This window comes from Mercenaria mercenaria, chromosome 3, assembly GCF_021730395.1.
Source record: "Mercenaria mercenaria strain notata chromosome 3, MADL_Memer_1, whole genome shotgun sequence".
In the NCBI taxonomy this organism is placed as follows: Eukaryota; Metazoa; Mollusca; class Bivalvia; order Venerida; family Veneridae; genus Mercenaria; species Mercenaria mercenaria.
Window position 1 is genome coordinate 441,604 of NC_069363.1, and position 12,836 is coordinate 454,439.

The 12,836-nt window shown below is 34.2% G+C and overlaps 1 protein-coding gene and 1 long non-coding RNA gene across 2 annotated transcripts in view; both read right to left on the bottom strand.

Moving 5' to 3' along the window:
• The window catches only part of LOC123545575 (uncharacterized), a 45,485-nt gene that overhangs the window by 32,159 nt on the left and 490 nt on the right, over window positions 1-12,836 (bottom strand). The window contains exon 2 of the long non-coding RNA XR_008370058.1: window positions 11,655-11,737. This is a non-coding gene — a long non-coding RNA (uncharacterized LOC123545575). The remainder of the gene's footprint in view (window positions 1-11,654; window positions 11,738-12,836) is intronic.
• Window positions 926-3,377, bottom strand: LOC123525052 (putative nuclease HARBI1). The gene is made up of 4 exons (XM_045303747.2): window positions 3,167-3,377; window positions 2,751-2,862; window positions 2,463-2,559; window positions 926-2,042 (listed from the first exon to the last, which is right to left on the bottom strand). Exons 1-4 carry the CDS (start codon window positions 3,329-3,331, stop codon window positions 1,763-1,765), a joined length of 654 nt encoding a protein of 217 aa, XP_045159682.1. The 5' UTR covers window positions 3,332-3,377; the 3' UTR covers window positions 926-1,762.

Genomic DNA, 12,836 nt, shown 5'->3' on the forward strand with positions numbered 1-12,836 from the left:
ATGTATTATTTCTTAATTCTTTTTGTTGAAATGTCTTCACATTTAGCTCACATGAACTGAAGGTTCCTAGTGTGCTACCAGTGTAGGTGAATAGTCTGCCATCTGTTGCTCAACATTTACATAACATCTCATCTGACTAGCCAGAATTACACCAAATTTTGAACTTAGCTTTAAAGTAAGGTACTCTCTCAATAAGGTTTGACTTAATCATTTTATGGGCAGGTAGAGGAAAAAATGACTGGTAAATTAAAATGATGACTTTTCATGAATGGCTTGGTGGGCGTTCATCTAACCATGTCTTGTAGCATTATTATTTTAATGTCCTTTATAGAAATGATTATGATGTTGATGCTTTGGCAGTTTCATTGAGCAGTTTAATTTAGTATAGAAATACCCTTGGATGACTCATTTTCATAGACTGCTTCAGGATTTTCATCAAACTTAGTGGCATCATTGCAACGTTTTTTCTGACAGAGTTCAAATTTGAGCAATTTGTGGGGTTACGCAAACTAACAGTTCAAATGTCAGCTTACTGTTATGACTACTTGATGGAGTTTTATCAAACTCAGTAAGCAGCTACGTTTTAACATCATTTTTAGCTTATCTGATTTTTGTTTGAAAAAAAAAGATGAGTTATTGTCATCACCTGATCGACCTCTGCGTTGCTTAGTTAAGTTATATGTTTAGGTCAGCTTTTCCCCTAAACTATCATAGCTATTGCTTTGAAACTTTCAACACTTGTTCACTATCAGTAGTTGACCATGTACAGCAAGAAACATAACTCCCTCTCCCTTTTTGCAAGAATTATGGCCCCTTTTGGACTTAGAAAATATCAGGTTTCTTGGTTAAGTTTTATGTTTAGGTAAACATTTCTCCTAAACTATCAAAGCTATTTCCTTGAAAATTGCAACAGTTGTTTACCATCATAAGCTGACCCTTTACAGCAAGAAACATAGCTCCATCCTGCTTTTTGACCCTTTACAGTAAGACACATAGCTCCATCCTGCTTTTTGTAAGAAGTATGACCCTTTTTGGACTTTGAAAACCATGGGTAGGACAATATTTCTATTTTATAATATACAAGAAAATCAGATGAGCATCAGCACCCGCATGGCGGTGCTCTTGTTATCTTGCTCTTGTTATCTGTCAAATCGGGTTAAAAGACTTTCAATAATGTTGGTGCATCTAAATTAAAATGTGTATTAAATAACAATACTGCAGTTTATCAGATATACTCAAAAAGGACACTGGACATCTATCGTTAACTAAAGGCCTTGTTTTGGCATGTACATAGGGACACCAACATAAATGTCAAATTCCTTCTAGCATGAAGACCTAAACCTGCATGCCACTGTTAAAAATTGCAGCACAGACAACATGCATAATTACCTTAACATTAAATAAAATTTGATAGATATGTGATGTGTTTTGTTATAAGGCATAAAAAAGTGTTTGTTTCCAGTATCCCAACCTACACAAATCTTTTGGCCCGACCCTAAATGTTTTTTGGCCTTGGAGAATAATTTTTTCAAATTTTCGAAAAAAAGATGCAAAACTGCTCTTTTTAAGCTTTAAACATGGTCAGTGATGTTAAAATTCAACTACTTATGCTCAAAATGCATAACCTTATTTGTATTCATTTTTGACACAAAAATAATATCAGAAAAGTCTCCCTTAATAAAAAAAATTAAAATAAAAAATTCCTACCTACCTACCTAACTTTTTTTGAGCATGTTACTGGAAGCAAATGAGTTTTTAGGCATTAAGCAAAATGTGTTGCTGCAAATACATCCCTACAACGGGCCCCAGCCTGGTTTATGTCTACTTCAGCTTCGGGCGGCTCAAAAGGCTCGTCTACCATTCTTTCTAAAATATCTCCTCTATCCATCCCAAAGTTATGTAACACAACACAAGCCACAGTAACTTGAGGCGCACTCGTAGTTTCGGTTCTCAGGCCATATGATAGGCAAGGGAACCTTCTTTTCAACACACCAAAAGTCTGTTCAATAAGCACTCTTGTTTTTGTTAATGCTATATTGTATCTGGAAAAGAAACATGCAGAAATTATAACAAAAATTTTCCACAATAATGTTCAAATAAACAACCTTAAGTTATTGAATTATTAAATTATGAATTATTTCAGTAAAGTTCATGAGTGATGTTGAAAATGAAGTAGTGACAGGTGTAGGAATCACAGGATACAAAAAAAGTGTTTCTTTGAAACTGCCACTAATTCATTCTCACATCTGATCAGCTAAAACAGGTCAGCTGACACAAGTACTACATCATAAATGCATCAAGATCTATATACTGTTCTTCCTACAGTTTTGTTCAGTGGAAATATACAGTCAGATCACAAAATAAAATTAGTTTAAATGTTTTGTGAAATAAAAAAGAATTGTACTTTATTTTTTTTAAAACATCAACGAAATAGAATGAGATGATATACATGCTCAACTTACCTCTCTTGAGCGGCTGTTTGTGTGTTTAGGTAAGGCGTCATCAGGTATGGTCGACATGGATACCCTGAGTCGCCAAGTAGAAGCCCGTTTATCTCCCCTTAAATGATTGTTTTTGATAAAAAAATTTAAAAAAATATATTACAGTTGCAAAAAAAATATAGAGGAAAGTGAAAGTTAAATATCATATATGTTTATACTAGGCATTGGTAAATGCACCATGCACGTTCAATATTTTTCAATCTTTTACAGTTCATTTCAGATGAATAATCATTTAAATCTTTGTCTTACCATTCTCAAATTTCCTGCACAGTTCAGATTCCCTAAAAATACGGCTGTCGTGAACACTTCCAGGCCACTTTGCCACCACGTTAGTAATTCTGAATCTAGCATCACAAACCATCTGAAATTGATAAATGTCACATGGAACAGATAATGGTTTGGACATTCACAGATAACAGAGAACATTCCATCAGCCTCATGTTGTTAAGAAGATTGTTTGTCTGTACTGTAGAACTGGTATGGGGAAAGGACGTAGAATGTTAGAAAGTGTTAATGGGGGCAAACTTTTATACAAATTAGAAATGAATTCAATGAATGTTTAGAAATATTTGTTGCGGTTTATTTTTGTCTCATCAGAGGAAATTATAGAAATGTAAACATATTACAAATGTACATTGGACATGTATCTCCATTTATCTACCTACCTGTACATTAATTGAATGATAACCTTTGCGGTTCACAAAGTCAGTTTCATTTTCTTTTGGACCCTTTATCTTAATTTGTGTACCATCAATGATGCCAATAACCTTTGGAAACCCTGAAAATGGTGAGAGAAATAATATGTTAACATGTTCATTTTTCACCCACATTTTTGTATTTGCTATTGTAATCCCATTTTACTATCAGTTAAAATAATGTAACATTTCAGTTTGAAGTTTTATGACATAATCACAATTGAACTACATGTATATCTCTAACTGATGCCTGCCTTTATATGTTGATCAAAGTAATGGCAGAGATCTTATTAACTCAAATGAGCAATGCTCATTTGAGTAATTGTGACTGCTCAATGTCAGGCGTCTTTCTGTTGTCTGTCTATCAACTTTTATCTTGCTTTTTCAAGAGAGGCTGTATTTTTCATTTAATGTATATTAAAGTTAGTCTGAATGATTGCCTTGATGAAATCTATGTCGGGTATGAAAATGGTTCCTCTGGGGCATAAAACTAGGTCAAATAAAAAAAAACATGGTTTATCCAAGTAGGACTGCATACTGTAAAATCATTAAATTTCGTGGGCATGAAATTTCGTGGTTTTGGTCAAAATGGCAATTTCGTGGGGATATGAATTCGTGGTTTTCAATTTTTGAACATAAAATGAATGGGAATTTTATTTGTTCGTTGGGATTAAATTTCATGGATTGAATCAACCACGAAATCCACGAAAATTAGTCCCCCACGAATATTAATGATTTCACAGTATTTCACTGAATCTGAATGAAATCTCATCATAATGTTTCTCTTAATGAAATCAGTGTCAAGTTCAAGCAGGAGTTATGTAGGATACAAAACAAGGTCACCCAGTTAAATGAAAGAAAACCTTTGCATGCCATAGGGATTGCATTTTGCTCAGAATATTTATAACATTTAGTAAGAATAGTTGCTTTGATATAATCTATGTCAAGATCGAATATTGGTTACAAGGTCATTATATCAAAGCAGAGAAAACCCTTTTGTATACAGTAGGGACTGAATTTTACAAGGGAACTTAATGAAATTTCATCACAATGATTGGATGAAATTTATTTCAGATTTGATTATGGTTCATGGCTGGTCAAAAAAAGATCACCTAGTCATATCAAAGAGCAACCTTGTGTATGCCCTAGGGGCTCCAGTTGTTGGAGCATCTTCATGAAATTAACTTGAATGTTTGTCTTTATGTAAGCTTGGGTGAGTTCATACATGGGTCATTTTGGTTGGTAATACAGGTCACATGGTCAAATCAAAGAAATACATGGGTATAGCATTTTAAGCAGGATATTCATTAAATATGATCAAGCTGTTCTCAAGTAAATGACCTTAAACCATTTGATTCTCTTGTTTTTAGCTCTGCTATTGAAGTATGTAGAGTTGCCCTACTCATTTCATCATCGGTGTCCTTCACATCCACAAATTGGTTAAAGTTTTCTTGCATTTTATCTTCATCTCTTTGATTTCTTTATGTACTTCTTTCATACTAAGAATTGTTATTCCTAATAAAAAACACATCATATGGCACAAGGACAGTCACTCTCACACCAACATTTCGTGAATTGTCCCCCACCATTTTTACTTTGATGCACTTTCACTTTATCTCAAATAATCCTAAATGAGTTTGATTAAAACTTAAAGTAAATGTTCAGCATAATAACTCGCATCAACTGACACAATGCATATGACTCTTGCGCTGTTCTTTCATGAATTGTCCCCCTTTTACTTAGAGTAACAGGTTGAAGTTATGAAGCACTTCCACTCATTCTAAGTCATTACTAAATGGATATGATGCAAACTTGACACAGTTGTTCCAAATCATCAACTACATTTTATAACACAAGGTACATAACTCTGGAACAAATTTTGCATGAATTATACCCTTTTTATTTGGAATTTAGGGTGAATTCTGATGCATTTTCACCAATGTTAATTATTACTAATTGGATTTGATTCAAACTTTGAAGTAGTTATTCCACATTATATGACACTAGGAACATAACTCTTGCACCAATATTCTATAAATTATGCCCCCTTTTGCTTAGAATTATACATATAAAGTGTTCTGACACGCTTTATATTGCTTATTACTTACTGTTTTAAACATAGACTCTCGCTTTTGTCCATTGTATTCATCCAACTTTGGAATCATCTAATGTTCCAGAGATACCTATAGTTTCCTAAGATGGGCCCATTTTCACTGTCGAACATCTAAATAGTCGAGCGCTCTGACTCCTTTGATAGCTCTTGTTAACTCATTTGAGCAAAAAATGCTGAGAGTACCACCAGAGAAGTTTACAAACAACATCCAGTTTATCAGATTTTTAGCTCACCCGAGCCAAAGGCTCATGGTGAGCTTTTGTGACCGCTCAGTGTCCGTCATGTGTCGTGTGTCCGTCAACATTTTCTAAAAAAATATTCTTCTTGAAAACCACTGGGCAGAATTACACCAAACATCACAGGAATGATCCTTGGTTGCCCCCTTTCAAATTTGTTCAAAGAATTGAATTCCGTGCAGAACTTTGGTTGCCATGGCAACCGCATGGAAAAGCTTTAAAAATCTTCTTGTCCAAAACCTCAATGCATAGAGCCTGGATATGACATCATCTAATGGTCCTCTGTTAAAATTGTTCAAATAAGTACCCTGGGTTGAAAAGAGGCCCTGCCCCGGGGGTCTTAAGTTTTATATAGACATGTATAGGAAAAATCTTTAAAAATCTTCTCGTCTGAAACTGCAAGGCCTAGGCTTTTGATATTTGGTAAGTGGCATTACCCAGTGGTTCTCTACTGAAATTGTTCAAATTATGCTCCTGGGGTAAAAAGAGGCCCTGTCCTGGGGGTCCCAAGTTTTACATAGACTTATATAGGAAACATTTTTAAAAATCTTCTTGTTTGAAAGTTCAAGGCCTAGGCCTTTGATATTTGGTATGTAACACTATGTAGTGGACCTCTAACAAGATTGTTCAAATTATGCCCCTGGGGGGAAAAAAGGCCCAGCCCTGGGTGTCACTTGTTATATGAGTTATATAGGAATAAATACTTAAAAAATTATCAGATCATATTTTCTAGACTGCTTAATTATAATTACCTGATGACCCCAAGTGATTAGAGTTCACTTGACTATGACCTTGACCTACTGACCTACTTTCTTGTTTTTTAAGATACAGCCTTAAAATTTGGATAACGTGTACAGTTTTGCACACTGACCTTTAAACTGACTTTCAGTGACAATGAATATGACCTACTGACCTACTTTCTAATATTTTAGCTTAAGTTTGCCATTTTAAACATGTGGCTCATATAATTCAGGTGAGCGATTCAGGGTCATCATGACGCTCTTGTTAAATAAATTCACATAATTATGTAGTGGGTGGGCGGATAGCTCAGTGGTTTGCACACTGGCCTTACAATCCTGAGGTCTGGGTTCGATCCCCGACAGCTACTCGGGAATTTTCAGAAACGCTTTTCAGTGATTCCCACCCAACTAAAGGTGTACTGGCCAGGAACCCAGGCAATCCTTGCGTGTATCAGGGCTATACACTGGGCACGTTAAACAACCAGGCTGTCTATTCGAAATGAGCTAGGCTAAGTTAGCCGGACAAGCCTGTATCTGATTTCTGATATCTCTGTCATGGGGGTTTTGTCTCACTCTGTCCCTCTGGTCAGATCGCTCTGTGTCTGTACTAGAGGATGAATTATGCGCCCTGTGTGGCTGCATTTGAACTATGTAAAGCGCCTTTGAACGTGAAATTGATCATGAAAAGGGCGCTATATAAATCTGGTATAATAATGATAATAATAGTCCTGTATCATTGTAACAAGATTGATCTAGCTATTACTGGTTCCTTAGAAAAGATGTCTATCACGAGGAGTAGGTACTTACATTATTGTGTAAAACGTTTTGGTTGATTTCAAAATAATTTCATTCACATTACACCCTTGTGTGACCTTCTACAAAATATACAATAATTGTTCATAGTATTCCAGTTAGTGCATGTATCCTCCTATCTGTTAGTTTTCATTTAACAACATCTTTGAAACCACTGAATGTATTTAGATGATACTTTACACAACTGAACTCTTCGTGGCCGTCTTTCAAAGATCAAGCCCATGCGATAAACGGTTGTGCAAAATTGAAACCGGTTTCTACTAGTAATTGCTTCAGGTCCTTTTAACCGAGTAAGCGTCTCAGTCCGACATGTAAATGACATGTACATGTGATATAGGCTAATAAAAAGAAACAATGAATTTCTTCTTGTGTGATCTATAATGCTTATTGTTTGATATTAATATAATTCTATAACTAACTTATATAACACACTAAGTCTTGATATTTAGCAAGTGATGGAAGGTTTGGCTTTCCCTTTATTTTTCAAATTAATGCCCTTTAAGTCAGAAATGGATAAGTTTCTGTGTGGGACAAGTTATAATGACAGGTTTATATGTATTAGAAACTTAGGAAATATTAGCTGAATACATAGCAGATTCAGTTTTGACATTTGGTGTGTGATACAAGGGTTTGAATGTTATTAGGGTCAAAAAGGTCACACCCAATGATATAATAATAGCTAATACATAAAAAGAAACATTGAATTTCCTCCAATCTGAATCCATAATAGTTATGGTTATGATATTTTTATAAACCTGAATACATAACAGCTGAAGTTTTGACATTTGGTGTGTGATACAAGGGTTTGAATGTTTAAACTATTATGTAAGGGTTAAAAAGGCCATGCCCATTTAGATGATATGTATCTATATAATATAAGCTAATATATAAAAAATAACATTGAATTCCCTCTCATCTGAATCCATATTAGCTATGGTTTGATATTTTATATAAACCTAATATTGAATTTGTACAATTAAACTTTAAGAACACTCCTGAAGACTTTTCAGAGAAATCTCTACCCTACCCATTCACCTTCAAAAATAACCTTCAACACATGATATATTGACTTAAATACCTCTTACCTGTCTCTAGTTAGTTATGTGAAATGTATTTTATGATCAATTACAATGATCACCATTGTAACACAGAGAATTGACATCATACAACAGCGGGTATTTATCCAGTGCAGATCCAGACAAATACATTTAAAGTGGCATAAAACAGAATTAACTTAGCATTCACTCTTGTAATGCTATGCATTTCTTCTTGGCATTTTACATAAAAGAGAAGAATACTACCTTGTATTACATCTTAAAGGTAAGTGTTTAGAATAAGGAAAGAGTGGAGATGATGAATTATAGATGTATATTAACAGTCTTGTGCCTCGTCCATGGTACCCACACTTACTTCCATGTGTGTAACAGCATACAATATCTCTGAGTAGTACACCAGCATTTGATACAACTGTAGCCAGCTCGAGAAAATTCGGTGTTAATTTACATGCACATTCAAGGGGTTTATATCATGTATACTGTATAAATGAAAGCAATATTTATTGTTTTGTTGAGGTTGTACAACAATGTTCAGGTATAATACGGGTAGGGTTGGCTGGTTACACCCCTCATGACCACATCTATCCTATATAGTTTATGCAAGAAAAAAACGCCACAAAATCAAAAATAATGAATTCAGGGATTTATTTACATCTTCTTGAGAAAAATATCCTCGAGGATTGCACAAAAACTTTTTTATTTGGTTCTTTATATCCAGGATAATATGGGACTCGTACAATTTCTTGAAAAAGGGCCTATCACAGTAATATTTAAGAATAGATGTGGCATTATTTTTCCATACATAAGTTAATATAAATCGGTAAAATTACTTTGTCATGATAGATCTATGTGTGTAACTTTCAAATAAATACAATTTTATCAACAATTTGAAAGTTACGTATTGATCCGATTTAAGACTTTCGGGTATTTACTATACCTTTGGGTCAATAAGTGGTAACTGTTTACATTGGAAACCAATCATATCGCTTCGTCCGATACTTACTTGCTATGTTGTAAAATTCTTTGTGGATTGCTCTTGCAGCGTCTTTCCTCGGGAATTTGATGTATCTGTCTCTTAGTGAACAAATTGCTGCTGTGGTTCTCCGAACAGCCGAGACACCGAAGACTTGAGAACACCGTGAATGTCTCCAATAACAAGATAATGGGCTCCACTGGCAAAAAACTGGAGCGTAACCAGGAGAGATATCATGGGCGGAAGGGGAGACGAACGAAAAGTCGGGCTCTCCAACGCGTTGAAAATCATTCCCAATAGAAAAACAATAGATTCCGGATGGAATCTGTAGCGTTGCCTAATCTCGGAGCGTGATAAATCCTCAAGAGGGTTTATACGATCGGGTATAACCCTTTCTACTCGCTGTCTACGGCGCAATCTCTCGAGGCGTCTTACAAAGTCGGCCATATTTGAGTAGATAACAACAATTTGAGGAAGCCATAGAGCTGTCTCAAATTAACAGACTCAACTCAAGGTTTGAGTACTTACATGAGTCGATAAAATGTTCGTGAAACGCATCTCAAATAATTACTCAACTTAAGTCAAAAGATGAGTACACTATTGAGTTTAAGTCATTACAACAGACTTAAGTTTTTTTGTGAAACCGGGGCCAGGATATTCCAGAAATAAGTTAAAAATGTTTCTGAATTCACAATTTCAAAAATATTTTTATACACAACAGAATATGCATAATTCTTTTTCACAAATTCATAAGCTTTACAAGAGAAAACACTGTACTAACACACCATAACAGTGTAAAGTTTGTAAACATGTTTGACCTAGTGACCCAGTTTTTGTCATCACATGACTCCATATTTTTTTTTTTTAATCTGACCTGGAGCCACAATTGTTTCTTCCGGGCTTTGAAAGTCCTGACTTGTTTTCATTATGTTGAAGCCAGAATACTTTTTTCAAGCAAAGCTACTCAGAATTAAAAACAAATCCAAGAAAGCACCAACCTCCCTGATATCAAATGGTCAGCCCCTTATAAATGACATTTTAACTGGCTGAATTAATGTTATTCTACAATAATAATAATCTGGATTGTTTTTGTTTTTTTCTGACAGTAGATGTTGCAGCTAAACAAAGTCTATTAAATTTTACAATATCACAAAAAGTACAAAATTAATGTTTTAGGCCACACCAAATTAAAAAAAAAGTTGTTCATAGGATTTTTGTCTGAAAAAAAATCAGGCGGCAAGAGAAAAAAAAAAGATTTTTTTTTGAGAAAATCAGCAGGGAGTGAATTTTAAGAGTGAAGAAATATATTTGTCTTCTTGTTTTTTTCTCTCGATTAATAAAAACCTTGAAATAGAATGTACAGCCCTTTCACATTATAAATAATTCACAGGGATTGACAAAACATGGGTACATTTTGGGTTGGGTACGTTTTGACCTGAAGGCACACAACAAAGCGAACTCGTGAAAAAAGGTAATAAGTTAATAACATTGGCATGCAGTACAGTAACAGTGTAATCAAGTAATGTATGCGTTTGAAAATGCTGATAGAAAATATGTAATATACAACACTGCATAACCTAAACCCATAATCATGAAAGAGATATGTGACTTGAATATATGTATTTACTTTTATGAAAATGTAGCATTTTTAGCTCCAGTACTTTTCCAGTTTTCGAAACTTTTGATAAAGTTAATTATCTTTGCTTAAATAAAAGCTTTTGACTTGAAGCTTAAAATAATTATTTACTATTAAAGTCTTCACCGGGAGCAACAGTCCCCATGCCAAGTGTGACCTTGACCTTTGAGCTAGGGGTCTGAAAGTTGTGCATGACACATCATCTTATTATGATGAACATTTGTGCCAAGTAATATTAAAATCCCTTTATAGATGGGAGAGTTATGGACCAGACAGGAAAAAAGCCCCCTTTGACCTCCAATTGTGACCTTGTCCTTTGAGCTAGGGGTCTGAGTTTTGCGCATGACATGTCGTCTCAACATTTATGTCAAGTAATATTACAATCCCTTCATGGATGACAGAGTTTAATAATGGACCAGACATGAAATTGCTGACGGACGGTCGGACGGACAGAATGACGGAAAAGCGCAATCCTATAGTCCCCGAAACTGGTTTTCAACCAGTAGGGGACTAATAATGTAGACTGATGTTATGAAATAAGTTAGTGAGAGTTTTCATCCAATTTTCAATGAAATAAATCCGAATAAAATGGCGTAACTGGTTGCATACATGTATATCATGACATATTATAGACGAAATGTATTTATTGTGATTTAAGTGACTATTTTATATCAATCTGGGACTGGAATTTATTTATAAGCATTTGTACACAGTTATGTCCGTATAGAGTACTTAGTTAAAGCACACCAACAAATCTTAGCTGGATTTTTTTTCCATGGGGCGAGCGCAAGCCAATTTTTTTTTGGTGTTTCTGGAAATATACAAGTGGCAAATCCGATGAACAACTTTTTAATTTGGTGAGGCCTTAAGCATCTACAAAGCAATCAGTTACCTATATGTATACAGAGGCAGCCAATTTGAAATTTCCATCTATATGAGCATTGCAGGAGCACTTTCATTTCATTCTTTTAGATACTGAAAATGTAAGAAATGCAATAGAATAAATAAATATAAAGTATTAAAATAAGGAATTCAAATATGATGATTTATACTCAATGAATGACGAAAGGCAGACACTATACAAGTCTAGTGTGTTACTTATTTCTGCCTGCTTTCCTTCAATATATGTCAATTTCAGACTCAAATGTTCTGTGAGTTTTCAACTCTTTGAACTGAAATTTTAGATTTGGGTAAAGTAAAAAATAATGAGGCAAAATATATCAAGACTTCTTGGGCCTATATTTTAATAGATCTATATTTAAATGTTCAATAGCAGCTAAATAGTGTACCTACTAGTGTTAAACTTTTTGTAAAGTATCAATGAAATTAAGCTGGTTTGTCAGGAGTGTAACACTTTAAAAGCTCTACATCATTTGAAAGGTTAGGGAAAGGAAATGACGTCAGTAATCATAAAAGAACTTGATGTCTTGAATACTTTTATGTCTTAACTAGCATTTAGCAGTATCTGCTTAACTCATCGTACATTTATGAATACTACTTGCTGTCTTTTTCAGAAGTGCTTGCCCAGAAAATATCATCAGTGACATAAGTTCCTGTTTTTTTACACTTGTGCTCTTCAAACATGATTATAAGTTATGTCAGGAGTGTAACACTATTTTTTTTTATTGTTTTACCATGGTCTAATTTTGAATGTCACAAGTAAATTCCAGTTTGATATTGGTTTTGCAGTACCATTTATTGGAATAGGAAATGATAATGATTTTTTTTAATTCAATTAAATGTCAGTAAGGTTGAAATAATTCTTATTTTGGGGAAAAAATGGGAAATTTTCTAATTGCTGATAGAAATATTATAAAACCTGTAAGTACTATTATTATCTGAATTGTTGATATGTATTACTGTACAAATGGTACAGTCTTAAGAGATTTTAAGAGCACGAAATAACTAAATATACCAGGTATGAATTAACCTGTTAAAGGTGGCATTTAACTGATTTGTTACAAAGTGTTACACTCCTGACTTATTCTATCTTGTGAGCACGATTTTTCTTTTCAAGAGCAGAATTTCAATTATCAAAATAAAAAAAAAGGATGAGGATAATGAAAGTGTTCCT

Bases quoted from the DNA above. Each gene is read 5' to 3' on its own strand.
- LOC123525052 (XM_045303747.2), bottom strand. From the start codon at position 3,331: ATGTGGGTGAAAAATGAACATGTTAACATATTATTTCTCTCACCATTT. The intron at 2,863-3,166 runs GTAGGTAGATAA...TATCAATTTCAG, and splicing joins ATCATTCAATTAATGTACAG to ATGGTTTGTGATGCTAGATT. The intron at 2,560-2,750 runs GTAAGACAAAGA...CAATCATTTAAG, and splicing joins GTGCAGGAAATTTGAGAATG to GGGAGATAAACGGGCTTCTA.